The following is a 26,974-nucleotide window of genomic DNA, read 5'->3' on the forward strand; positions in this document are numbered from 1 at the left end:
TTAATTTCAAGATCCTTTAATTATCTTGAAATCTCTTCAGGTATAAACGAACCACCTGTTGCTATCTTGAACACATCGAACAGTGATTCGGTTTTTGAAAAGTCACTCCTGGTCTGCCTATCTGCAATAAATAGAGCGTTTCTTCACGCCGATTAGCATTATTAACATTTTGCGAGTCGACCGGAGCAGCAGAATTCTTTAGAGCTCCTCAATCTGATAAAATAGGAACCAGTGATATCATTGTGACCTCTGGAATGGCGGCTAAGAAACTAGATGCTATTATCTTTGGAGCCACTGGCTTTACTGGCAAGTACACAGTCCTGGAGGCAGTGAGCGTGCTTAAGGGTCTGACATGGGGTGTGGCCGGACGCAACCCGGAGAAACTGCAAGCGGTTCTCAAAGAGATTGGGTCAAAGTCCAAAACAGACCTTTCCCAAACACCCGTTGTCATCGCGGATGTGAATAACGAATCGTCATTGCTGGAGATGGCCAAGCGCTGCCGGGTGGTGGTAAACACGGCAGGACCGTACCGCTTCTTTGGCGAAAAGGTCGTTAAAGCCTGCATCGAGGCAGGAACCCATCACGTGGATGTCAGTGGAGAGCCGCAGTACATGGAGCAAATGCAGCTGCGATACAACGATCTTGCCAAGGAACGCGGGGTGTACGTAATCAGCGCTTGTGGCTTTGATTCTATACCCGCGGACATGGGAGTTACCTTCATCGAGAAGAATTTCGATGGAGTAGTTAACTCCGTTGAAAACTTTGTCCACATGGGCGTCAAAGGAGGCACCAAGGGAACTGGAAGCGCTGCTTTAAACACTGGAACTTGGGAAAGTGCCATTTTTGCGATCGCCAACAGAGGTGAAAGCTTGGCCATCCGCAGGAAGCTGTTTCCAGAACGCCTGCCAAAGTTCCAGCCGGCGCTAAAGAATCGTTCCCCATTATCCCGAGCCCCTGAGGTGGACAATAAGGTTATCCTGCCATTCCCAGAAACAGATCGTTCCGTTGTCTACCGTTCTCAAAGGTTTCTTTATGAACAAGAGAAGAAGCGTCCCGTTCAGATGCAGGCCTACATGACGTATCCCTCCTGGTTCGCAGCCAGCGTGGTAGTTCTCTTTGCTACGGTGATTGGAATAATGAGCAAGTTCGCTTTTGGCCGACAACTGCTCCTAAAGTATCCCCAGATCTTCTCCGGTGGAATGGCTTCGCCGGACGGTCCCAGTGAGGAGCGCATGGAGCGTTCGTTCTTCAGGATGACCATGAAGGCCACAGGCTGGCCAAAATCTGAGAAACTGGCTGAGAGCACGGACCCGTACAGCACTCCGCCATCGCAGACCTTGACCGTGAAAGTGACCGGTCCCAATCCCGGCTACGGATCCACCTGTGTAGCTCTCTTGTCTACTGCGAAGACCATTCTAAACGAGAGTGACAAGATGCCTGGAACTGGAGGAGTCCTGCCCCCAGGAGCCGCCTTCCGCGACACCAGTCTTATTACCGAGCTGGGAAAGTACGAACACGGCATCAAGTTCGAGATTGTGGGAAATAGTAAACTTTAAATGGAACTGTAGTATAAATGTTCTGAGTGGCTATGTATATACTATCTAAATCACGCAATAAACAAACAAAAATAATACAAATTTAACCATGTCTAAATTCTTAAATTTAATTAATACAAAGCTCAAAAAATTACTCGCTTTTTAAAAATTGTATTTTATGGGGTGTTCACTGTAAAACGCTTTTCTGCATTTTGCGTGGACGGTCACTCTAACAGCGAATTGTTTTGTTATTGGCCACGGCCGTCGCAGAGGCCTTTCTTGTTTACCTTTGCACCATAATTAGTTAAGAAGCAGAGCACGCAACACCATTCCGGACAGGATACGGTGGGGAAAGCAAAATCCCCAAGAAGGGAAAGAAAAGCATCCTATAAATAAAAACATTTGGAAAAGTAAACAAAGGACAAAGGAGTAAACAAATCAGGATACTAAAAAAAACGACAGTCTTCTTGTGGATACTGCTACTCCTGTTCATCCGATCCGATTTTAGCCATACCGGACGAGAAGATATACGTAGATAATGAGCGCTGAACTATCCGGCTTCCGGCGCTTCATTCATTGGGGCCCCATAACAGCGTTGAGTGAGTAATTCTACAATACTAAGAAAAAGAAGTCTAGTGTCAGTCTGAAATCCAGTTCCAAATAAAAGTGGTCAACTGGCAAATGGGCCAAAGTGAATGAACTTCCACTCCCCACATAACAAGTGGCAATTAGGGCGTCTAAGTGATGGGCAGCAGTTGCAGAAGCCAGCCACACCCCCATGGGGACCATGTCGTGTTTTCATTCCAGTGGCCTGAGCCATGTTTGAACTCTTTTTTGGGGGTGCACCCATAAAATATAACTTTTATATAAAGTTTATTCTTCAAGAATCTTATTCTCTTAGGATTATGAGCAATCTGTTTATAACCCCCTCTTGTGGGTCAAACTGGTTCTCGCTAATTGCGTTTTAGTTGTGCGTCCTGACATTTTATTGCGTCGAGTCCTCCGTGTACTAGACCCTGAGCCTATCGAGAATTTCACGGGGTCCGGCTTGGTGGCGTGCAAATTGAACGTTTGGCCGCCAGCCGGGCAGACGGTATAATACTTCCGGTGTAAGCTTTATAAAACTGATATGCCATTGTTCCTTTCTTAATGACTTTATTAGACGCCGGCGGCCAGCGGCTGTCCGCTTGTTGCTAGTGCTCTTACCCAGACGCTAGGAGCAGGACACACCACATTAACATTTCCATTGGACCGTGGTGGTGCCGGTTAATCAACTCAGAAAGCGACAATAAACTAAATAAATGAGCTTTATTTCCGCAGCACGGCATTGCCAAGCCAGGCATAACCACCAAAAATCACCCCCATCCAAGCTTATCGCATTCCCAGAAGTACCTGGATCCGATTCCATATACGATAAATGTTTACTTTTACTTTTTTTTGCTATAATCCCACTAATGTTTACCAACCTCTCAATTTTCAGGCATTATCAAGTGCATAACGCTGACAACGCTCTACATGAACTCAATGTGGTGGCCACCGAATGAATCATTCGCCGCCTTTGCCCACCAGGCCCTGTTCCTGCTTCTCTCCACTTTGGCCACTTTCAATTACGTCATGGCCACGCTGACAGGTCCGGGCCTGCTGCCCAAACAGTGGCAACCAAAGGTAATAGAGGAAGCCAGAGATGTGTGGACATATTTTGCTGTGGAACGGAACTGGGGAAAATTACTTGTCCGCCTCCAGCCAAGTAGGAGAGTGGGAGCTCCACACACCTGTTACCATTGATAATACCTTCTAGTGGCCCTAAAAAACAGTTGACCCGTCACGAACTACAAAACGTACCTTGTCCGGGGTGGTTTCCACTTCTATTGTGCATCGTCATTCCGCAGCGGAAGCGATTGTTTAGCTCACAAAGGGACGGTTCCATCAACACCAATCGGATGGCGCTCTGGGGGTTTCCTTGCCGGAATTCCAAACCAGACAAATGGGCCAAGCCAGCCCAATGGCGTGTGTAACTGCTTATCGCTCCATAATCCGCGCCAATTAAACGCTGCAATTTATTTTAAAGAATCCGAACCGTACCGGGCTGGAAAATCCAAATGTGTCGTGTCGAGGGCGACACCGCCGTGGCATTGGAAACGTTTTTCGGTTACCATTAAATTTTTTTTGTTGGTGTCGGCGCGACCCAAATATAATTTATTAGCGACAGGCCCTGGTATTATGGCTGTGCCTTGCACGCGAACGCATTCAAAGTGGACCTAAAGTCCGTAATGCAATTACCCGAATTTGCATAAATGTTTTGTAGGCGAGTCCAGTCTCAAGGGGGGTGGCGGATGGGAGGCGCCTTTTGGCGATGAAGTACCTAGTGGTCACTTAATGACCTATGCGTCGTTAGGAGTTGGTGAACATTTGTGTTAGTTTCGAAAGGAACGCGTAAATCATGCATAATATTTCCATTCTGGGTACTCTAATTAATTTTCATTTTGGCAGGATCCCAAGGACACACGGTTTCTGCAGTACTGCAAGAAGTGCGAAGGCTACAAGGCACCACGCTCCCATCACTGTCGCAAGTGTAAGTGCAATAAAAATCATAATTTTAAATTATTTATATTATGGCAGGCAATTAAATAAAACCAGCGATTTGACTAAACTGGAATTCGTATGAGAATCACAAACTCATAATAAAAAATATATTCTAGTTATTGGTTTTTTTTATTGCTGCTTTGGTTTGGACTTTGTATCTAATTATAAATCATTCTATTAAAGGCGATCGCTGCGTTAAAAAGATGGATCATCACTGCCCCTGGATCAACCACTGCGTTGGCTGGGCCAATCATGCCTACTTCACATTCTTCCTGCTTTTCTCCATTCTGGGCAGCATGCATGGCACCGTGGTGTTGTGCTGCTCCTTTTGGCGCGGTATATATCGATACTACTATCTGACCCACGGTCTAGCCCATCTGGCGAGTGTCCAGTTCACGCTGACAAGCATCATCATGTGCATTCTGGGCATGGGCTTGGCCATCGGCGTTGTGATCGGACTGAGCATGTTACTGTACATCCAGATGAAGACGATCGTCACCAACCAGACTGGCATCGAAATCTGGATAGTAGAGAAGGCCATCTACAGGAGGTACAGAAATCCCGACAGCGACGACGAATTCCTGTATCCATATAACCTCGGATGGCGCGACAATTTGAGACTGGTGTTCAATGACGAGTGCCAAAAGCGCGGCGATGGCATCGAGTGGCCCGTGGTGGAAGGTTGTGATCAGTACACGTTGACGGTGAGTTTAAAAACCCATAAGCAGGGAATCCATCGACATATATTATGGGGTATTCCGCTGAAGGATCGGATGAAAATCGACAAAGTTATAGGCATCGCAGTGGGCCATACAGCCATTCCTATGCATTTCACTATTTTCAAGGGGGTCCATGGGAAAAATTGACAAAAAATCGAATCAAAATTTTGTTCCAGGGTTTTAATGTAGAATTATGGAGAATCAATCCACAAATCTTTTGGGGTATTCCGCTGTACGATCGGATGAAAATCGACAAAGTTATAGGCATCGCTGTGGGCCATACAGCCATTCCTATGCATTTCAATATTTTCAAGGGGAAAAATTGACAAAAAATCGAATCAAAAATTTGTTCCATGGTTTTAATGCAGATTTATGGAGAATCAATCCTCAAATCTTTTGGGGTATTCCGCTGTACAATCGGATGAAAATCGACAAAGTTATAGGCATCGCAGTGGGCCATACAGCCATTCCTATGCATTTCACTATTTTCAAGGGGGTCCATGGCAAAAATTGACAAAAAATCGAATCAAAAATTTGTTCCAGGGTTTTAATGCAGATATATGGAGAATCAATCCTCAAATCTTTTGGGGTATTCCGCTCAAGGATCGGATAAAAATCGACAAAGTTATAGGCATCGCTGTGGGCCATACAGCAATTCCCATGCATTTCACTATTTTCAAGGGGAAAAATTGACAAAAAATCGAATCAAAAATTAGTTTTAGGGTTTTAATGCAGATTTATGGAGAATCAATCCGCAAATCTTTTGGGGTATTCCGCTCAAGGATCGGATGAAAATCGACAAAGATATGGGCATCGCTGTGGACCATATAGCCATTCCTAAGCATATCACTATTTTCAAGGGGGTCCATGGGAAAAATTGACAAAAAATCGAATCAAAAATTTGTTCCAAGGTTTTAATGCAGATTTATGGAGAATCAATCCACAAATCTTTTGGGGTATTCCGCTGAAGGATCGGATGAAAATCGACAAAGATATGGGCATCGCTGTGGGCCATATAGCCATTCCTATGCATTTCACTATTTTCAAGGGAGTCCATGGGAAAAATTGACAAAAAATCGAATCAAAAATTTGTTCCAAGGTTTTAATGCAGATTTATGGAGAATCAATCCACAAATCTTTTGGGGTATTCCGCTGAAGGATCGGATGAAAATCGACAAAGATATGGGCATCGCTGTGGGCCATATAGCCATTCCTATGCATTTCACTATTTTCAAGGGAGTCCATGGGAAAAATTGACAAAAAAATCAAATCCAAAATTTGTTCTAGGGTTTTAATGCAGATTTGTGGAGAATCCATTCAAAAATCTTTTAAGGTATTCCGCTCAAGGATCGGATGTAAATCGACAAAGATATGGGCATCGCTGTGGGCCATATAGCCATTCCTATGCATTTCACTATTTTCAAGGGGGTCCATGGAAAAAATTAACAAAAAATGGAATACAAAATTTGTTCCAGGGTTTTAATGCAGATTTATGGAGAATCAATCCACAAATCTTTTGGGGTATTCCTCTTAAGATTCGGATGAAAATCGCCAAACATACAGCCATCGCCGTATAGCTGGTCCCATGCAATTTTAAGAGAGATCCATACAGAAAGTTAAAAAACTAACAATTTTTTGTTCCATTTTTAAAAACAATCCTTTTTTTAAATTTATTTACAGCGCGAGCAACTCGCCCAAAAGGAGGAGAAGCGGGCCCGCACCCGCACCTACAAGTGCATCAGACCAGTCACGGGTCGGTGGCTGCCCCTCTTTTCCCAGGGCTGGCGTGTGTGCGTGGGAGCTCCGTGCTCTGATGAACCGCGCATCCGCCTGCTACCCGACGACATCGTTAGGGTCACTCGTTTCCGATCGCACTGGCTGTTTGGAGAGCGGGTGCCCTCCGAGCAGGAACAACATGGTGAGAAGAAGCACCAGCGCAAGGGTCACATCCGGGGATGGTTTCCGCGGCAAGCCGCTGTCGAGCTCATTGAACCGGATCAAGACACCAGTGCAGATGGCAGCCACGACGAGTATCCCTCAGCTCAGAATATCAACGGTAATCACAGCCATTTGAAGCAGCAGCAACGGAATGGACACGCCAAGAAGTACATGTAGCTCTGACTGGAGCCGAGGCAATTCATGGCTTGTAAATAGATTTAGAAACCGCTTAAAGACTCGCCACTTTCTCGCTTGGCCGGGCCGTCGTCTCGTTTACTCTGTTAACACTGTCGACCAATAAAAACTAACTCGAAAGTTATTTATCAGCAGTATAGCTGGGAGCTTATCAGCTCGGTATCAGATGGTCATCGATTACGTCCATCATGATTTATTTTCTTATATTTTACCCACAAAGTATTAATTTTTTCGGCCTATTTGGCCATTTTTATTGAATTTCCCATGCGGTAGATTATTTATTGGATAAAACTTAATTATATTATGTATATCAGTTCATTACATATTGTGTCAATATTTTATATTGTATTGTGTGTACAGCAGATGGATCAATACCAGATTATGGAGAAGCCATGGCGGCCTCAATTTCCTCCACCGTGCGAGGCAAGATCGCAAAGTTCTCGGTGCCCGTGGCTGTGATGAGCACGTCATCTTCAATGCGCACTCCACCGAATCCACGGAAACGGTTGAACATATCCACGTTTAGGTACTTGACAATGTCCGGATTGGCCAGAGCCTGATCCATTAACCAGGTGATAAAGTAACATCCAGGTTCGATAGTCACGTACATGCCGGCCTTCAAAATTCGTGCAAAGCGCAGCTTGCTAAGCCATGGCTCACTCGGACGCTTTGGTTCCGCGGGCAGATAGCCACCCACATCGTGAACGTCCAAGCCAATCAGATGTCCTAGGCCATGTGGTTGAAAGTATCCGGAAACACCCGCCTCAAGCATTTCCTCCACATCACCTGTTACCATTCCGCCTTCCTTGAGTTTCTGCAAAAGCACCCTGCCGGCTAGCTTATGCATGTCCACCCAGGAGACTCCGTCTCGAGCAGTCTCCATCACCGCGTTTCGGGCCGCAAGGACCGCGTTGTAGATAAACTTCTGGTCGTCGGTGAACTTTCCGTTGGCCGGGAATGTACAGGTAATGTCCGCCGCATATCCACAGTAGTTGGCGCCCATATCGAACAGACAAAGTTCGCCGTCTTGGACGGGCTTACTGTTGGGAGCTCCAGCGTGTCCGTAATGCAGGATCGAAGAGTTGGTGCCGCTACCACATATGCAGGTGTAGGAGGCGTGGCGACATCCGCCCACAGAATAGGAGTGATGCAAAAATAGAGACTCGCCCTCAAATTCCATTCGTCCCGGACGCATGAACTTCATCACCTTAATGTGGGCATCAGAGGAGACTTTGGCCACATATCGGAGAACCTCAATCTCAGCCGGCGACTTGATGACTCGGCATTCAGAGAGAACGGGGTAGAGAAGATCGCAGTCGGTAACATACTTTTCCTTGCCATCGAACTCTGGCGGCTGTAGGGTTAGCCCGCTATCGGAATTTGTGCCGCTCAGCGTTAGTATCAACTTGGGTGCAGCTCGCTCCAGATAGTCGTTGAGTTCATCGACATAAAAGACTTCGTCCACCTCGTACATGTCTTTAAAATCCTTGGGTTTCAGTAGGTCACCCATCCAGGTTCCATACTCCTCGGGAAGACGCGGAACAAAGAGCACGGTCTTGTAACCACCCGATTTCACGTCAATCGTTATGATGCCATAAAATCCCGGCTCCTTGACTCCAAAGAGGTACTGGAAGTAGGACTCCTGGCGGAACACGTAGTCCACGTCGGTGTTGTACAGGCTCTTGTCCTTGCCGCCCTCGAGCAACACCAGCAAGTTGCCAGAGTCGAATTTAAGGCCACCTGCAATCCTCTGAAGGATTGCTTGGACAGACCGTTGCCTGTTGTCCCTGAAAAGAGTCATAGGCACAGAGTGCCCCGATCCCATCTGGTAAGCGGCCATGTCGAAGCTAAACGTCCGTTCTTCGGTGGGCGAAAGTCGTTACTGACTGCACTGGACAAAGTATTCCTCGCGATTAGCTCACTGATATCTGCGAGTGGGAACAATGGTTGTAAATTAAGGGGGTTTATCTGCAGTGTTTTTGTTTTTCTGTGTTTTTGTTTGTAATTGGCAACAAAGTGTGCCCGCCCCTATTTTTTTAAATTCTGAACCCTTGCCCCTTAACCCCTCACTATTATCATCGATTATATCAAGTTAATTCATTTTGTGTAATTTTTTAATGATGAACATATCATCCTTTTTCGTCCTGGATTTATTTAAAAATAATTTGTTATCAAAAGGAACGAAATGGAATTGAAACATGGAGCTGCCAGCCATCGTTCCTTATCAATAAGAAGCACCCTGTTTGGCGGGTGTTGTTTGGAATTTAAAAATAAAGATTTCGGATCAAGACAAAACAAAAATATAAAAATAAAAGTGGCCATTTTCTTTAAATTATTCAACTTTTATAATTCTAATTATTAGAATTTTAATTTTACAAATTTAATAGGTAATTTTTAACTCTTCTATTAGATTAGAACCAAACTATCGTATACACGAGGCAATATTAGTGTTCTGACGGCTGGTCACACTTAAACAAATTTTTTTGCAAATTTTTTCCATAATTTGTGAAGAATTTGCAGTTTAAATAGAAAAGAAAACTGCTTTATCGCGAAAATATAATCTCCTGCAGAGCTTAACTCTTATGCATACTTGTGGTACAATTGCGGAGTCTGTTATTACCCAACTTGGAGCCTCCAGTGACCTTTTCTGATCCGGTCCTAATGTCGGCGTCACAACGCGGCCTACAGCCAATGAGTTAAATCATCGCCATTCTGCGGAAATACTGATTCCAATGCGCCGCTAGCAGTGGCTCTAAGGAATCGGCGCCATGTCCAGTTCGGTGTTCACCGAAGCGCCGAGCCGGCCGGCGGCGTTGGACGCGGACTCCAATCTGGTGGTGGTTTACGGCAAAAATGGCATCTCGTTTGACGAGCGCGCCATCGAGAACATCATGGGTACGAGTAAAGTAAATTGTTTTATCTTCTATCTAATATTTGGTTTCGCTTATCTTCAGAGGAAAAATCGATTTCCACCATCAGCGTGGTGCGGCTTACCTCGCCTACGCCCAGTATGATTGATCAGGAGGAGGCAGAGCGACTGGAGGAGCTGGAACGCTTCCTTGACACCGCATCGGACTCAGAGTTGGACAGCGACAATGCTAGCCAAAGTGGCGGCGATGATGCCAGAAGCGATGGTGAAGCCCCCGACGAAGAGAATGAAAACTCCAGTGAGGAGAACAACGAGGATTCCACTGAATCTGAGCCAGATGCTCCACGTTTAAGGAAGCGTCCGGGTCGTAAACCAAAAGTCATAAAAAAGAAAAAGCGCCGCAAACCCAAAGAACGCCCACAAATTGTGGGTCTGCGGGTGGAACAGTTTTACGCCGATGGCACAGCCAATATGGTTGTAAAAAATGCACTTAGTAAGTATTGTTACCCCTTAAAAGTTACATCAAATTTAACGTCAAATATGCTTCACAGAGCTAGCTGGAGTACCAATGTACAAGCGAACTCCGGAGACAGACGCCCTTATGGATGTTATCCGCAACGATCATAACTACACACCGTTCACTTCGCCAGAGCAGCTGAAGAACCACAAACGGGCCGAAAAGATGGCCACGGATGTGCAGTCCCAAAATCGCAAGATCATAATACAAGCCCCAGGAAGCATAAAGGTTATCAACGCCAAAAAGAGAGTTCAAGCCATGCCCTTCAGTCCGCTGCAGGTTAAGATCCAGAGACTGCCAACAAAGCTCTCCCAGCAGCAGCAGCAGCAGAATCAACAGCAGAGTTCTGTACAGGTTCACCTCCAAAAAAAAATCAGCCAGCAACCACTGCCAAGACAAAAACCAGAGATTATTCCAAGTACGGTTAACCACAACATCAGACTGAGGCCAGTTCGAGCTCCTGTCAAGGTAATGGCACACGTGGAGGAACATATTGAGGACGATGAAGATGCCCAGAGCTCGGATGCTGCGGATGAGGAGAATGCCGATAAATCGTACGACACTGAAGAGCCTAGCGAGGAGAGTGATGAGCTCCAGGACTCTGACAATGATCGCGATAGCGACATTGACTTCAATATGAGAGGTAGTGGTGGTCGTAATACAAGTAAACGGAAGCGGGTCCGAAAGACAGTGAAACCACCTCCAGCTAGACCAGCGAAGGCTTTAATCACACCTCCATCGGCCACGCCGCAGTTCCCAGATTTAAAGCGCCGCAAAGAACAAGTGGATCTTAGGGCGCCGCAAATTGGACAAATCATTCAGCTCCCACCTCGGGCACCAGCCGGAGTAATTGCTCTTGGCAAGAGCATACCTAGCACCTCTTTCCTTAAAACCCGGCCACCTACCCATCAGGCGCTTCCCGTCAAAAAACTTCCACTGCCAGGAGGCACTTTATCAGGAGCCGTTGTCACCAAGGTGGACATTCCAACAACCCAAGTGCGTCGGACTCCTGTAGTGCAGGTAGGTTTTATTTTGAATATAATGTTTGTATATATTTCACTGTAACTTTTTTGCAGGTTGGCCGAATCCTGAATAATTCATCACGCGGCGTGTTTAAGAATTCCACTCAAGATGTCAAAGAGATTATAATTAACAAGAACATGGCAAGCCCGAAGGGTGTGTTCACTAATCTCAATAGTTTGCTGGGTGATAACAACAATGCGACCATTAAAGCGTCGCCAGATCCTCAGCGCCATCGTCAGATAATGTCGCCCAGCACACCGAGATCTAGTTATAGCAACCAACAGTCGACACCAGTTACCCCGAAACCTATAACTCCAACACCTTCTAAAGGCTTCATGCCCATTGGCGTAAACACAGCTCAGTCGCACAAGTTGCCAGCCCAAATCGTTATCGAGACGCACCAGAGTTCCTCGGAACTGGCGGCTGAAAATGATAAACAGCTTGATCTCATTAATTCCATTGTGCAGGATGAGCTGCTGAAGTCTACGCTGGTGGAGCAGCCACCTGTAAATGCGGACGAAAACATACCAAAGCTTGTCAAAATGCTGGAGAGTACGGCGGCGAGCTTAGATCCTGCCCCGATCAATCCAGTGTTTCCTGAAACGGCCAATTCCGCCTCAGTGGATCCCATTGACGAAGATGAGATTACGGCCGATTTTCTGCAGCACGTCGTTGAACTAATTGAGGAAGACAAACAGTTTGAGGCCGAGGTAGTGAAACAAGTGCTGGCCAGCACCGAACCAGGAGAGCTAGATGCCATTGTTTCCTTGCCCACGCCGATTGCACCAGTTTCTTTGCCCCATTCACTAAATATTCAGGTATAGAATAACATTTCTTCTTGTTTAGATTTCTTTAAAAGTATATTTTACATTTTAGCCGCAAACGAATCTTCCTCTCAACGCGGTGATTGTGGAACCACCGGCGCCATTATCGTCCGTACCGATTGCGAGCAGCACTCCTTCCAGAACCCACACTACTCCGATGACCCCATCGGCTAAGATTGTTCGTGGTAATGGCCGTGTAATCTATCTGCCTCCCATGGAAGCGCCCACCACACGTGCCAAGCGACGGGCACAAATCCCGACAGCGTCGCCAAGTGCCGGGGATCAGTCGATGAATGAATCGCTTCTGGATACCAGTTCTGAGCAGTTGGCCAATACTAGCAGTCTCAGTGTCGACAGCCAGTCAGGTGTCGGGCCGAAGAGACCGAATCCTAGGGAACCTTCACTCGCCCGTCGCTCAACGGCGCCTAGAAGAACAAAGAAACTGAACACGAGTCACAGTACGGACCCAGAGGCTTCTGAATCTCAAGAGGATGACGACGATCCCAACAAGTAAGATTCCCCTAAAAATATGAATGATCCAATACTACTATGCCTTTGTTTTAGACTGTGGTGCATCTGTCGTCAGCCACATAATAATCGTTTCATGATATGCTGCGATATGTGTGAGGATTGGTATCACGGGTCTTGCGTGAGTGTTACCAAGGCAATGGGCACAGAAATGGAGAACAAGGGTATCGACTGGAAGTGTCCTAAGTGTGTCAAACAGTTGGAGGAGAAGGTAAGTACAAAGTTTGTTTGTATAAGAGCACTTGAGAATTCGTTTCGGTTTTCAGAGCCAGCCCCGAATCACAGAAATGTTGAGGCCAGCAATTTCTTCGGAGGAGAAACCGAACGAAACCAAAGTTTTTTCCACGTCTTTGGATTCTGTCAAAGTTATTTCTCCAGCTACGCAAAAGAGAGTGTTGCCTTTGGGCGTAACTGTAGCCAGATCCCCTCTGCGAAGTCCCATTATGAAGCCCTCTAACAAACGACCGGCGAATGCTATTCCACACCAACAGCAGCAGTTAAACTTCATCAAACTCGGCCCACTCCCTGGTAACCGAACAGCGGAAGCACAATGTGTTGTTTGTAAACGACCAGCGAGCTCGAACTCCGTTTATTGTGGCGATGAGTGTATTCGGAAATACGCTCAAAGCGCCATCCAAGCCCATCCCTCTTCTAAGCAATCTGATGGTCCGTTGGCCCACAAGAAAAAGGATCTCTTCGAGGATATGCTGCGGCAAGCGGACTCCATGTCGAAAGTAGAGAGAGTGAGCACCCAGTTAGGTTCTATATGTGGATGGCGAGATGTAATCTATTTAACTTTCAGATCAACGTGTTCGAGCGTAAAAGTGGACGAGTCATCATTGGCCATTTAGCACCCACGTTACATCAATTCCGAAAATGGTTGCAAGACAACCCTACTTTTGAGGTGCTGCCCTCCGGAACCCTTCAATCCGCGGACCCTGAAGTAGGATTTACGTTTTTTCCATAATAGAAAAGAATTAATTTATTAAATTCTTTATTTTTAGAAACGTCAGTTGAAACGAGTTCCAGAGCCATCTACCAATCAAGAATTCATGGCTTCGGTTGCAACAAGTTCAACAGTAGCTAAAAAGCCTCTGGAAGTTGCAATTAGGTCTCCCCAACCTGCCACAACACCCACATTAGTTCGTGCTTTGCCCAAAAAGGATAAGGAAAGCTCTTCACCCGCTTTAACTGCGTCAGTGGCCTCAACAAGCCGATCCGCCACAAAACCAGAGCCAGTTCGCATCGGTATTCGACGCTCCCTTAAGGAACAGCTTTTGGCTCGTATTAAGGAGGCCCAGGATGAGGAGAAAGCTTCCAGCCAGGGTGCGACTACAAAGTGGTTGACGGCTGCCGAGGTGGACCATTTCGTTAAGGCCGTGGAGTCGGAAATGTATCATTCGTTTGGGCGTGATGTGGGAGCTAAATACAAGGCCAAATACAGGTCCCTTATGTTCAACATAAAGGATCGCAAAAATAGGACTTTGTTTGAGAAGATCTGTGCCAAGCAGGTGGAGCCCAAGCAACTGGTGCGGATGACTCCGGAGCAGCTAGCCAGCCAAGAGCTGGCCAAGTGGCGAGAAGAGGAAAATCGTCACCAGCTCGATATGATCAAGAAATCCGAGCTGGACATGCTGTACGTTGTAAGCAACCACAAAGGCGAGGAAGTGGTGACCAGCAAAGTTGACGTAACACTGCCGGAAGAGGAAGCCACTGAAGCTTCACCGGTGGAGAAAAAGCCGGGACTAGACACCTCAGGCACGGAGCGTTCCAGCTCGAAAGGAAAGTCCTCTTCCTCAAAGGAAAAGCGCCACAAAAGCCACAAGCACCACCACCATCGCAAGAGGAGTCGCAGTCGCTCCAACAGTCGAAGTCGCAGTCAAGACAAGCGCCATCGCAAACATCCCAATGAACCGGAGACGTTTGACTCACCACCAGGTGGAGGAGAACCTCACTCGGTGGAAAAACAAGGCAAGGAAGGAGGTGAGGGTAGTGTTTCGTCGCCCCTTTCCAAAAAGAGGGAAGAAAGCAATCTGTCGCCAACTGTCAAAAAAATGGAGAAAACGAATAGAAAATCAGAGGTAACTACCTACAACCTTATCGATCAAATTCTGGAATCCGAGAAAACAGTTGAGCAAGCAGCGAACCTGGAAAAGCCGACAAAGCCAGCCGCAAAACCACTTCCAACTCTTCCGCCTTCAATGGACCACTACGCCCGATATGTTCACGGTTTATCCACCACTTCGTTGTGGTCGGGCAACCTCAAGATGGTCGAAGTCACCGACTTTAATGTGGTCGTGCATCCAGTTTTGGGCGAGAGCAGCCAGCTAAGTAAGCTCTTTCCACCTCAGTTGGATGTGATTGGTCGCATCACCCGCGTCAATGTTTGGGAGTATATCAAAAAGCTGAGGAAGAGTCCTACCAAGGAGGTGGTCATCGTTAACTTCTTTCCCGCCTCGCCCAGCGAAACGCCCAAGTTCAACTTGTTCTACGAGTACCTCGACTCACGTCAGCGGCTAGGTGTCTTGGGAGCTAATTCGGATCAGATTCGAGACTTTTACATCTTTCCATTTGGTTCTGGTGATGTATTGCCGCCAGAGCTAAAGCTCGCGGATCGGGTGCCTTTTTACGAGGATGAGCACCGGCCAAACACTTTGCTGGGAATAATAGTTCGGTGCTTGAGCAAGCGTTCTGTAACGGGTACGCCAAACTCTCTTCCTTCCACTCTGCCAGTGGCTTCTCCGATTTCATCGGTGACCAGCAGCAAGGTATTTTGATTTCAGAAGTTATATTATCTATAGAAGTTATCTATTATGTTCTTTTCAATCAGAAAACACGCAGGACTGGCAACTTTACGCCGCCCAGTAGCCCCAAACGTAAGGCGAGCACCCATTCCACCAGTTCCAAGGACGAGGAGTTTGACATCGATGCCATCATTAAGGCGCCCATTGCCAAGTTGCAGAAAAGTAAGAATATTATCAATCCATATGGTCTTAATTTTAACTATTTTCGTTATTAGCCTCCACAGTTGCCCCCAAACTTCCTATTGCGCCTTTGGATGATGCCGATGAACCGTATTCGCCCGGGGGCTCCGACGACGAAAAGCCACCACCTGCTCCAAGGATCGCAAACGATCTGGAGCGGCAGGTGGATGAAATTAACAAACAAATCGCAGCACAGCAAATGGAAATTGCAGGTTTACTCAAAGTAGAGCCCAAGGTAAGTTCGAAATGATGAACACACCAGATTGGACAGCACTTTACCCATTTAAACTCTTGCAGGGATCTGCGTCTTCTTCAAAGGTACTGGCAGGCATATCGATTCCACCCAATCTTTCAAAGATTCTGGCTAGCATAAAGGACAAGGCGCTTGGCGAAGAAGACGAAGAGTATAATCCCGAGGACGCAATCACCACGCCCAGTACATATGGTAAGTCGTCATAAATACTGACAAATACCCACCTATAATGAGGAATATTGTTTCCAGCAACGAAGCCTAAGAGCAAAGGTCGTTTGGCGCATCTAAGTGAAGCAGAGCTTCTTAGCATGGTCCCGGACGGTGCGATGCCCAGCACGTCAAAGACACGCCACCAGCAGTCACCGCCCCCACTTCCGCCACCCCCTCCGCCCCCAGGTGTTTAGCAGAATCCCCCCATGGAAAATATAGTCCTTAACCCGCGCGCTAATTTTAGATTTGTATGTCATTTCTGAATGGAATCCACAATATTTAACTTCCAGTTTTCTGCTCATATTGTGGACATTCTCATCCAGCGAATCCGATACCATCTCTGTATTATATCAGGCAAACGGAACAATTTAGTTTTCAGCCCCCACCCATCCCCCAAAGTTAGGAATATCGCTTTCAAATTTGCCCTACAAATCCTGTAAATTTCCACGAAAATAAATAGTACTACGTAACATTTGTTTTAGGGATATGATAATTGCTGATTTAATGATTTCATATTTTTTATTTTAAATATTTAGTTGATCTCGCAGGGATCATCCTTGCCGCTGAAATGGGCACATGATATCTTGGGGCCGTTGTGAACCCGTGGAATGGCGATGCGGAAGAGCGTTCCGTGTGGCATGCACACACATATCTTGTACTGAACACTACCTGTACGTAGGCCCATTTCGGAGCTGACAATGGGAATACGATTCATGTCCAGAAAGATTCCCGCGCCGCCCTCTAGAATGGTGGCACCCTGAGTGGAGTTGATGGAGATATGATGCTCGGCCTGAATGTCGACCTTGGCGCCGTCCAAAAAGACTCCCTGGGCGCCCCTGATGGACAACCTGCCGTCGCTCTCCAGCCTTAGGGCTTCGTCTACGGGACTTGCGATGCCACTGGCACTCATCACCTTAGCTTGGAGGGAATTCACTCCCCCCGGAATGTTGTACTGAGGACGATGGGTGGTGAAAACTGGTTGCCTGTCCTTCGGGTCCTTGACCTCGAAGAGATTGGTAGCCTGGATGAGAACGCCCTCCTTGTTCAGAACGATTCTATCGCGTTCATTGGTGGAAGCTCCATTTCCATTGCGAAAGACCCGAATGTGAACACCATCTTCAGCATCGCTGCTAATGGTCACAGGCACATCCGAGAAGCCGTGAATCTGACCATACGAACTGGTCAGGACTCTCTCCAAGTCAGTAGATCCGTAAAACTTGATTACATCCACCTCAGGAATCACCTCCATGCCTTGAACTCCCTTGCCCAAGCGCAGCACCCCAACGATGGTCAGTGTGAGCACAAGATTGCCCACAGTCAGGGCCAATAGGATGACCACGATGGTCCAGAAGGCAAATGTATTGCGTCCCTCATGACCAGGATGTAAGCGAGAGCAGCTGTCGCTGTTATACTTCTCGTCAAAGTAGTCCGCCGTATCAGTCTTGGAGTCGTCGCGACAGAAATCCAGCTCCGGAATAGGTCCTCCGATGGGAAGAGTTACTGAGAGAGCATTCTCGGAATTGGCATCGTCGGAATAGGATGGCGATGGTCCTCGAATAAAAGTGTTTTCAAATGAATTTATCATTTTTTTTTGGAGCAGTTCTCAAAAAACAATCTTCACAAGTGCTGTATCCAATGGTACGAAAATAGTCCGTGTAGGTTAAGGTGGGGAATACAAATATTGGACATGCGCGGTGATCCTCAGTTGCCCATTGGAACTTTTAGTCAAAACCCTAGGTTTTAGTTTAAATTTTGTTATTAATCCAAAATTTTAAGTTTTGTACTGTTTTAAATTTTAATTTTTCTTTCGTTTAAAATAAAAGAAAGTATAAATAAAGTTTTGTGCTTTTTTCAAAGTTGAAGAAAATAACTATTGCAGGATATTTAAAATAAAAACAAGATGGTTATATATATTTTATAAAATTAATAGAATCTGTTTTTAATTTACAATTATATTAAAAGAGGAAATGAATAAAAATGGGTACAAAATAAAATGTACATAAAATTTATTTTTTAAATAATGTAAATACATATATATATTTTTTAAAGTAAACTGTAAATTATAAAAAATAATCTCTAATGAAACTAAATTTGAACGAAATTTAAAAGCTTTTAAGCGACAAAGTTGAAGTGTGACCATAATTGTATTGGTATTTTTTCGAAGAGTGACTCTCGGCCACACCATTTATACTTTTTCAAGATGTCCTTTAAGGTAAGCCTGTTCACGAAAATATGAATTAAATGAAAATAAATCGATTTTGCATTTGACCATGACTCAGCCAATCGACCCAAAACGCGATGAGATCCGGCGCTACCTCGAGCGTGGCAGCGTGCTGGACTCGCTCACTAAAATCTTCATACGCGTGATCAAGGAGCGCCCGGAGAATCCGTTGGAATACATCCGGAACAACATTGGAGTGGTGCGCCACCAGCACGACAAGTACGAGCGCCTGCAGCAGGACCTGCAGATAGCCAACGATGAGATTCAACGCCTGCGTGACATTATCAACAGCATTAATCCAGACGTGCTCAAGGGTCTCGTACCCGTTGCCCAGGCCAAGGCTCCAGAATCATCTGAATCTCAAGCTGCCGGTGGGGAAGTAAATGAGCCAGTCGAACAGCAGAAGAACGGAGTACCGGAAGAAGCCGCCCCAGCGGTGCAGGAGCTTTCAGCTGCAGTAGAGACTTGCCAAATCGAAGAGAAGAAAGAAAACGAGAGTCCAGCAGTGCCAGCTGCAGCTAATCCCAGCCCAACATCCGTCCAGATTGAGGCCAACACTTCCACCGACAATACCGAGTAGATCTCACCATCTCGAAACCAAAACATCCCAAACAGATTACACATAAATTCAAAAGTGTAAAGTATTTTCTTATAAATATGTAAATGTAAATAAAGCACAGAAGCTAAAGGTACATACGTATTATGGATTTTTCAAATATTTATTGAAATCAGTTTCATACACGTTTTATATCATTTGTTTATTAATACAAAGGATTATTGATAATACATATTAATAATAGTTAATTTTTAAAAAAACACATCTTAAAAATGATAGAGGAGAGGATGGCGAACGGAAAGAAAGGTTGCAGTTGTATGATTGCGGAATTGAATGCAAAATAATAGAAATTTCCATTTATTATGAGGCTTTTTATATATTTTAGGTTCCATTTGATCTAATCAGACTGTTTGGGGGTGGTGGACGAACGAAAAACTGATCAATTTTACTTTCAAATTGAAGGTCAAAACATCGTTTTATATGTTTGTATTTTACTTCTTGGCAAGCGTTGTTCTCCTCCTCATTTAACGTTTTTCCCTTTTTTTCGATTTTTTCTTTTCATATTTTGCATCATTATCCTAAGGCCAAAGAGCGCTACTGGGCCCCTTTCTAATATGTTTTTGTGACCGACTAAGGTCCAGTCACTGTCCGTATGTGTCTTGTCCAATTTTCTGTTGGGTGCTCTTCTTGTTTCTTCTACTGACCTGTTTTTCTAGTGTTTTTTTTTTTTTAATTTGGACAAAACGCATTTTCTCAGGTCTGTGGGTGTATAGAGTATGTGTGTGTGTGTATATGTGTTTTTTTTTTTTTTGTATAAATGTGTGCAGGTGGATGGACTGTTCGGTAAAATTTAAAGATATAAATTTAGGGACTGGAGCAGTTATTAAAAATAAATATGTTTGCTTTTAATCATGGTTTTTTTTTGTCAATGTGTTTTTCTCTCTAATTGCGAATAAATCTCAATGGGTTAAAACTTCATTATCATATCGGAGCTCAAGGATCATGCTTCTCCAGTTATCCACCAGGTGCTGGCTGCTGGACTGCTGGCTACTACGTTGGTATTGGTTTTCCGCGGAATTAGACTCGCCCTAGCTGTCGATAAAAAGTTGACCAAAAACAGAGATAAGAGGTTGGCATGAGTGAATCACAACTAGTTAGTTTCTTTTGTTAGCTGCCCACTTACGTTCCGTCCATGATTTGATGTGTTTCAAGCATTTTTATTTCTGGTTGTTGGTGTGTTTTTGTTTTGTTTCTTGGTTGTATTTGTTGTTGTATAGAAAAGGACTGTGTATGCGATATTACTTTTTACGTTTGTCAGCCGGCTTAAGGATCTGGAACGAGCACATCAGCGTTTCGTCCACGGACATCATGGCGCCGGCATTGTCGAACTCGCCACAGTAATTGGGCGCCGAGAAGAGCGTAACCAGTTGACGCTTCGCGAAGAACTCGTAGCCATCTTCGACCACCTGATGGGCACGACAGATGAGATCGAACTCGTGCTTCTGCAAGAATTTGGCCACTACTTCTGCGCCAAAGGTAAAGCTGACTCCGCGATCGTTCTCTCCCCAGCCCATAGTGTCTTTGTCCGGATCGGACCACAGCAGATCACAGAGCAGACCTTGGTCCGGCACGTCGGTGGGGCGCATGATGCGTCGAATTTGCTCCATGGAGGTCAGATCAGGACTAAGGCCGCCGTGGCAGCAGAAGATTTTCTCGTCGACAATAGCCGCCACTGGCAGGCAGTTGAAGCAGTCCGTGAACGTCTTCCACAGCTTGATGCTGTAGCGACGCTTGCACTCGTCGTAGAAGCCATAGATCCGATTAATGCTGGCGCACTCATGGTTACCGCGCAGCAGGAAGAAATTTTCCGAGTATTTGATCTTATAAGCGAGCAACAGGCAGATCGTCTCCAGTGATTGCTTGCCGCGATCGACGTAATCGCCCAGGAACAGGTAGTTCGACTCTGGAGGAAAACCACCATATTCGAATAGACGCAGCAAGTCGTAGTACTGCCCGTGAATGTCGCCACAGATCTTCAGCGGCGCTTCCAGTTCCAAGAGGATGGGCTGCGAGAGAAAAATCTCGCGCGACTTGAGGCAGAGGCCTCGAATTTCGCCCTCAGAAAGCTGTACGTTCTTGCCTGGCCGTGCCCCACGCACCTCAAGAAGTCGCGATATTATGCTGTCGATATTCATTAAGTCGCCCATGTTTCCTCAGTTGCTGCGTTTTGTAGGTGGTGCTCCTGCTGCTGCTGGTGTCGTGAGTGCCTCGAACGATGGTTGCTTTCGCCGAAATAGCCTCGAAATGTTTAGTTTTTCAATTCTATTTCTGCAAAATACTTTTCACAGCTAACTAGTATGAAAAATTTCTCCAGTGTGTCCACATTGCCCAGTCACACTTTCGGATAGTCTGGCAGTCCCAAGGACGCCATTTTGTCCAATCGATAGCCTATTCGATTTTCTAGTCTTTCTCTTGAACAAAATTCTGGTAACGCTGCCACGCCCCTTTTTTAGGGTTGGAAAGCGCGGAAATGCGCGTAAAAACGAACATTTAAAAATTAATATTATTTTTTGTAAGTTTTTCAATTTTCCATTAACTTTGATAAATTGTACTTTGAAAAATTACCCTTCGATCGACAACACAATTTTTGAAAGTTTTTGAATATCAATTTATTACAGCGTCATCGTGTAGTTTTTAATTATATTAAAATATTATGATCAATATTTTTCAAACGAATTTACACTGGTTATTAAAAACTATTATTTGACAAAAAAAACCCTATTTTAAATATGACAGGCATGGACGCCCCTTCGATATCTTTTCGAACTATCATTTCAATTAGTTAATTGAGTGTTAAATTAAGCGGGTTGGTTTTTGTGAAAAATGCTTTTAAGTGATATTATTAGTCGAAAAGTAGAGAATTCCGTTTACATTATAGCGGAAATTGGACAAAATCATCAGGGATGCTTGGATATGGCAAAAAAAATGATCTTAGAAGCCAAAAAAGCTGGCTGTCATTGTGTAAAGTTCCAAAAATCTGACCTCAAAGAAAAGTTCACTCGATCTGCTCTAGATCGTGAATATATAAGCGAGAATTCTTGGGGAAAAACTTACGGAGAACACAAGGAGTATCTCGAATTTTCCAAAGATCAGTATAAGGAACTACAAGCTTATAGCCGGGATATAAATGTGGACTTTACAGCATCCGCCATGGATGAGGTAACAATCTGGCAATTAATCATTTAAAAAAAAAAATTAATATTAAATTTATTAAAATTATCACTTAATATTTCAATTTTAATACAGAATTCCTTAGATTTCCTGGTTGACTTTAAAGTTCCGTTTATTAAAATCGGTTCCGGAGATGCAAACAACTTTTTACTTCTGAAAAAGGCAGCTAAGCTGGACATTCCTTTGGTTATATCCACGGGTATGCAAACAATGGAGACGGTCGAGAAGATTGTCCAAACTATGGAGGACGCAGGGAAGAAGGACTACGCCCTGATGCACTGCGTCTCAGCGTACCCAACATTGCCTGAAGACTGCAATCTTCAATTAATTCGAATGTTTAAAAGGCGTTTGCCCAATGTGACTATTGGCTACTCTGGACATGAACTAGGTATTTTGCTTACCCAAGCCGCCGTCTTACTAGGAGCTCGAATAGTAGAGCGCCATTTTACGTTGGACAAAAATCAAAAAGGTTCAGACCACCGTTGTTCCCTGGAGCCCAATGAGCTTCGCGAGTTGATAGAAAAAATCAATCATTTCGAGTTGAAAAATAATTCGCTTTCTGTGGGGGATGTGATGCAGAAACTAAATGGAGGTCAGGATCTTGTAAAGGCTCTTCGAGATGTACGTGAGAAAGAGATTTTACTCTGTGAGCTACCATGCCGGGATAAGTTGGGAAAATCTATTGTAGCAGCTCGCAGCCTACCCAAAGGCCATATCCTGGAACCATCGGACATGGCAATCAAAGTAAGCCAACCCAACGGCGAGACAGCAGAAAAATATTTCGATTTAATCGGTAAAGAATTGATTGTCAATGTTGGTGAGGATGAACCCATAACTGGGAGTATGCTATTTATTTAGGGCATGAGATTTTGCAACTACATGAAGTGCATAGTGAAATAAATATGAACATATATAAGCAGCATTGCTTTATTCGGCTCCATCATCGCTGCCATCGTCCTCGTTTTCATTTTCAATCATGTCAATGTCCTCCTCAAGATCGCCTTCTTTTTTGTCTGTGGGTTTTTCGTAAACGGGGTTCAGCGGGGAGACGCAGACACCGTTCCAGACGGACATCTCACGCACGATGCTTGTGTTTCCCTCGATGCCCAGGATGTGCTTGTACCCCCCGTGGGCCAGAACACGCAGCAACGTCTGGGCGGTGTAGCAGCACACATCCTGCTGCTCCAGCGTCATGGCTGTGTGCACCCTGATGTGCCCCGGTTCGGTTGGGTCAGTAATACCAGCAGAACCTGGCAAGAATAACCCGGCAGAGAGCAGCTGGAAGACGCGACGGAAGGCGAGGTTGATTGGCAGTGCTTGGCGCGACGGGTTGTTCATGATGGCCAAGTGGGCGATCAGGTCGAGCATCCAGGCGGAGAGTGGCGAGAATGCATCAAAGCGTCGGGTCAGATCTTTAAGTATGCGGATTAATACCTTAATTGAAGAGTGGTGAGCGTTTTCCTCGAACCACCGGGTGTGGCGAATGGCAGCCAGGTGGCTCTGCATTAGCTTGTGGTCCATATGGATCTCCGGCTCCAACTTGCGCAAGTTCTGCGGCAAAGTGGCAATCATTATACGCACTTTGGCGTGCATGTTGGCAATATCGAAGCCGCGCTCGTGTGTCTGAATCGTGTGCTGGTCGCCTTTGGTCAGCACTTCAGTCTTCATGCTAGCCTTCAAATCGGTCTCCACCTTCTTAGCCAAGGCATCAACGGCCTCCTTGGTAGGCAGTGTTTTGAGAATGACCACAATATCGGCCACATTATTGCCGGTAAGAATGGTGCCTTTCTTAAATGAGCCCACCTGGCGAACCTCCTCCAATTGCTACAAATTTAAGGTGTTAGAATTAAGATTTAAGCATAAAAAACTGAAAACTTACACAAGTAGTGAGATCACCAGGAGCCAAAACAAGATTGTCCAACACCGCCTGGACCTTGGTAACCAGGTTACCAATAGCTGTCTGTTCGGTGGGAGTTGGGCTCAAGTCCTGGTTGCGCTTCAGAAGAGCCTGCATAAATAGAGATAGAGGCCATTAAAAAAACTTCTCCACCCATGTGCGTTTATTGATTTACCGCTGTCAAGGCAGAATCGTCAACAGTACCGGCTTGCGGCACTTTGGGGAAGAACACCTCTGCTAGGGTCAAGTCGAACGGATGACGGGGCACGAAAGTCTTCTTGAACGGTGGCCGGATGCCCCCACGCATGGGGCGTCCCCCTCGAAGAGCTCCGCGAACCATATTCCTGTGAGGATGAATTTTTACTTATTTTTCGGAACGCCGGAGCGTTTTTTGGGGATGATAAAAAACTAGTGAAGAGCCGGATCCAATAGTCTATTTTATCGATATCAGACAGAGTATGCCCAGACTTATTTGGCATTTGACGCATTTGGTCACACCGACGTTCAATTGCTGTGTCATTTTTGTTTCTCTGCAAAGTCGGCGTTTTTATTTTATACATTAAAGTACTGCTGCTAAAGCCTATTAAATATGGCTAGTGAACGCTACAGCTTTTCCCTGACCACTTTTAGGTAAGCGCACCATAAGGACAGGAGGAATTCATAAGTTTTCCCTTTGCAAACTTAACCTGCAGCCATGACTGGCAATAAACACAATTTTTGCATTTCAGTCCCTCCGGAAAGTTGGTCCAATTGGAGTATGCATTGGCGGCTGTGTCCGGCGGTGCTCCCTCCGTGGGCATAATGGGTGAGTTTTTCTATTTGTAACTATGAGAGTGAGAAGTCATAACTTTGTACATCCATCTAGCTTCCAACGGCGTAGTCATTGCGACAGAGAACAAACACAAGTCGCCGCTCTACGAGGAGCACAGTGTGCACCGCGTCGAAATGGTCAATAAGCACATCGGCATGGTGTACTCGGGCATGGGCCCGGACTACAGGCTACTGGTAAAGCAGGCCCGAAAGATCGCCCAGAGCTACTACCTGACCTACAAGGAGCCCATCCCAGTGTCCCAACTGGTGCAGCGGGTGGCTACTCTCATGCAGGAATACACCCAGTCCGGGTAGGAAACATAATTAAATTTTTTGTTAAATATTTTAACAACATTTTTTGTCATTAGTGGTGTGCGTCCTTTCGGTGTTTCTCTTCTGATCTGTGGCTGGGACAACGGGCGCCCATATTTATATCAGTCCGATCCCTCTGGCGCTTATTTTGCATGGAAGGCCACTGCCATGGGCAAGAATGCCGTAAACGGCAAAACTTTCCTCGAGAAACGGTATGTTTTAACAATGCGACGGGACAATCACTGATTACTAAATATATATTTTTTTTAACAGGTATAGCGAAGAACTGGAGCTGGACGATGCTGTCCACACTGCCATTTTAACCCTTAAGGAAGGATTCGAGGGAAAAATGACTGCCGACAACATTGAGGTCGGAATCTGCAATGAGGAAGGATTCCAGCGTCTGGACCCTGCCCAAATCAAGGATTACTTGGCTAACATCCCTTAAATGATAAGCGCCCGTTAGAAGAACCCAAGCTAAGCTTTTTTTGATAAGTTCGGGACATTAAAAACGAATAAAATTTTCATCTGTGGTGTTATTTGAAGTGAATGGAAATACAAATTTTTTTGTGTTAAGAGTAGAATTCGAGTTTAGTTGGCTTCGATGGTTTCAATATATCCTGCACAAGTCTGTGGATCAAAGATGAAAAGATTCCGGTGCGGCGCTTCCAGTTTTGTGACCACCTTAATGACTTCCTGAGCGACTACACCACCAACTATAGCAACTGCGGGCGAGATTTGAGCGAAAAGAACACCCAGAGCTTCGTCAGCCAGGGTAGAATTAGGCACCTGCTCGTCGCGAATACCGCGCAGCAGTTCCAAGTCAGCCTCACGGGTCTTATAGCTAGGATCACGCTGGTGCGTGGCACGGAACTTTTGAAGAACGTTTAGCAGAAGAAGGCCAGGTCCGGATTTCTTCAACTTCCGCTGGAAACTGCGCGAAGAAGTTTCCGAATTCAACCAGGTAGTGTAGCCGGGGTACTCCATTTCACGCTGTACTGGAGTCGAAGATAACTCGTACTTGGTCTTCTCATTGGGCTTGGTATTTGCCTTCGGTACGTATTTTACTACATCTCTGAAAAAATATATATATTATACATTAAGCAAAACTTTCTAAAATACAACATACTCGACGTATTTGTGTTTCTGCAGACTGGCAAAATAAAATCCAAACATGCCCCAGACATCAGTGGCGTAGAACTTAACTCCCAACTCCCGGCAAATGGTGTCGACCCGCAGGAGCTCCTCGTTGGTCTCGCCGCTCACCACAACAACGTCAAAGTCTGCAAAGAACTCGGACGCCTTCTCCTTGAGGGACTGTGTGTCAGCCGAGATGTCAACCATGGGGTTAAGAGCACGTGCCCGCAGTAAAGATGCCTCGGCGCGGTTGCTTCCCAGAGACTCCCGAGCAGCCAGGAACTGGGAGCAGAAGTCAGCTTCTGTAACAGGCTTATCATCGAGCAACTTAACCGAGTTCACTCCGGACAGAATAATATTCTTAGTGATTTCGGCACCGAGACCGCTTAAACCGGCAATTAGAATCTTGGCAGTGCGCAGTCTGAAATCAAAAATGATGTATTGATGTATGAACGGATTTACAATGGCAAAAAGCCGGTTGCACTTACCGTTTTTGCGACTCCAGGCCCCAAAGTCGAATCTGTCGGTCGTACAGCTCGTTTTCCGCCTCCGTGAGCTCCACGGCCGGCTCGTTGGTATCCACTTCCATGACCATCGTTTTTATTATACTTTAAGCACTTTTTTTTTGCGAA

General features: G+C 45.5%; 11 protein-coding genes across 11 annotated transcripts; 6 read left to right on the top strand and 5 right to left on the bottom strand.

The window, feature by feature from the left end:
* The first annotated feature begins 19 nt into the window (after positions 1-19).
* Positions 20-1,637, top strand: LOC108129569 (saccharopine dehydrogenase-like oxidoreductase). Its single transcript, XM_017247675.3, has one exon. The coding sequence runs from the start codon at positions 255-257 to the stop codon at positions 1,554-1,556; it is 1,302 nt and encodes a 433-aa protein (XP_017103164.2). The 5' UTR covers positions 20-254; the 3' UTR covers positions 1,557-1,637.
* Positions 1,638-1,765: 128 nt separating this feature from the next.
* On the top strand, positions 1,766-7,094 carry LOC108129570 (palmitoyltransferase ZDHHC6). The gene is made up of 5 exons (XM_017247676.3): positions 1,766-2,134; positions 3,016-3,200; positions 4,026-4,107; positions 4,302-4,822; positions 6,518-7,094. The coding sequence occupies exons 1-5, from the start codon at positions 2,074-2,076 to the stop codon at positions 6,950-6,952; spliced, it is 1,284 nt and encodes a 427-aa protein (XP_017103165.2). The 5' UTR covers positions 1,766-2,073; the 3' UTR covers positions 6,953-7,094.
* Positions 7,095-7,239: 145 nt separating this feature from the next.
* Dip-C (dipeptidase C) lies at positions 7,240-9,006 on the bottom strand. Its single transcript, XM_017247674.3, has one exon. It carries the CDS (start codon positions 8,808-8,810, stop codon positions 7,350-7,352), a length of 1,461 nt encoding a protein of 486 aa, XP_017103163.2. The 5' UTR covers positions 8,811-9,006; the 3' UTR covers positions 7,240-7,349.
* A 420-nt stretch (positions 9,007-9,426) lies between these two features.
* On the top strand, positions 9,427-16,663 carry pps (protein partner of snf). The gene is made up of 13 exons (XM_017248091.3): positions 9,427-9,865; positions 9,925-10,332; positions 10,391-11,376; positions 11,433-12,197; positions 12,256-12,713; positions 12,768-12,942; positions 12,998-13,474; positions 13,534-13,674; positions 13,736-15,499; positions 15,562-15,697; positions 15,751-15,950; positions 16,013-16,160; positions 16,218-16,663. Exons 1-13 carry the CDS (start codon positions 9,739-9,741, stop codon positions 16,370-16,372), a joined length of 5,940 nt encoding a protein of 1,979 aa, XP_017103580.3. The 5' UTR covers positions 9,427-9,738; the 3' UTR covers positions 16,373-16,663.
* A 47-nt stretch (positions 16,664-16,710) lies between these two features.
* Positions 16,711-17,904, bottom strand: Scgbeta (sarcoglycan beta). Its single transcript, XM_017248092.3, has one exon. The coding sequence runs from the start codon at positions 17,761-17,763 to the stop codon at positions 16,711-16,713; it is 1,053 nt and encodes a 350-aa protein (XP_017103581.2). The 5' UTR covers positions 17,764-17,904.
* Positions 17,905-18,249: 345 nt separating this feature from the next.
* LOC108129592 (c-Myc-binding protein homolog) lies at positions 18,250-19,091 on the top strand. Its single transcript, XM_017247714.3, has 2 exons — positions 18,250-18,390; positions 18,458-19,091. The coding sequence occupies exons 1-2, from the start codon at positions 18,379-18,381 to the stop codon at positions 18,977-18,979; spliced, it is 534 nt and encodes a 177-aa protein (XP_017103203.2). The 5' UTR covers positions 18,250-18,378; the 3' UTR covers positions 18,980-19,091.
* A 531-nt stretch (positions 19,092-19,622) lies between these two features.
* Pp1-87B (Protein phosphatase 1 at 87B) lies at positions 19,623-21,360 on the bottom strand. The gene is made up of 2 exons (XM_017247711.3): positions 20,139-21,360; positions 19,623-20,047 (listed from the first exon to the last, which is right to left on the bottom strand). The coding sequence occupies exon 1, from the start codon at positions 21,160-21,162 to the stop codon at positions 20,254-20,256; it is 909 nt and encodes a 302-aa protein (XP_017103200.1). The 5' UTR covers positions 21,163-21,360; the 3' UTR covers positions 19,623-20,047; positions 20,139-20,253.
* A 466-nt stretch (positions 21,361-21,826) lies between these two features.
* Positions 21,827-23,044, top strand: NANS (N-acetylneuraminic acid synthase). The gene is made up of 2 exons (XM_017247709.3): positions 21,827-22,174; positions 22,262-23,044. Exons 1-2 carry the CDS (start codon positions 21,839-21,841, stop codon positions 23,042-23,044), a joined length of 1,119 nt encoding a protein of 372 aa, XP_017103198.2. The 5' UTR covers positions 21,827-21,838.
* LOC108129585 (interleukin enhancer-binding factor 2 homolog) lies at positions 23,001-24,510 on the bottom strand. The gene is made up of 3 exons (XM_017247703.3): positions 24,259-24,510; positions 24,066-24,194; positions 23,001-24,010 (listed from the first exon to the last, which is right to left on the bottom strand). Exons 1-3 carry the CDS (start codon positions 24,421-24,423, stop codon positions 23,114-23,116), a joined length of 1,191 nt encoding a protein of 396 aa, XP_017103192.2. The 5' UTR covers positions 24,424-24,510; the 3' UTR covers positions 23,001-23,113.
* Positions 24,511-24,554: 44 nt separating this feature from the next.
* On the top strand, positions 24,555-25,732 carry Prosalpha2 (proteasome alpha2 subunit). Its single transcript, XM_017247713.3, has 5 exons — positions 24,555-24,713; positions 24,812-24,888; positions 24,949-25,204; positions 25,262-25,417; positions 25,479-25,732. The coding sequence occupies exons 1-5, from the start codon at positions 24,673-24,675 to the stop codon at positions 25,651-25,653; spliced, it is 705 nt and encodes a 234-aa protein (XP_017103202.1). The 5' UTR covers positions 24,555-24,672; the 3' UTR covers positions 25,654-25,732.
* Aos1 (activator of SUMO 1) lies at positions 25,730-26,972 on the bottom strand. The gene is made up of 3 exons (XM_017247710.3): positions 26,831-26,972; positions 26,335-26,763; positions 25,730-26,280 (listed from the first exon to the last, which is right to left on the bottom strand). Exons 1-3 carry the CDS (start codon positions 26,935-26,937, stop codon positions 25,797-25,799), a joined length of 1,020 nt encoding a protein of 339 aa, XP_017103199.2. The 5' UTR covers positions 26,938-26,972; the 3' UTR covers positions 25,730-25,796.
* Between the last annotated feature and the right edge of the window lie 2 nt (positions 26,973-26,974).

The sequence above is a fragment of the Drosophila bipectinata genome, chromosome 3R (assembly GCF_030179905.1).
Source record: "Drosophila bipectinata strain 14024-0381.07 chromosome 3R, DbipHiC1v2, whole genome shotgun sequence".
Lineage (NCBI taxonomy): Eukaryota > Metazoa > Arthropoda > Insecta > Diptera > Drosophilidae > Drosophila > Drosophila bipectinata.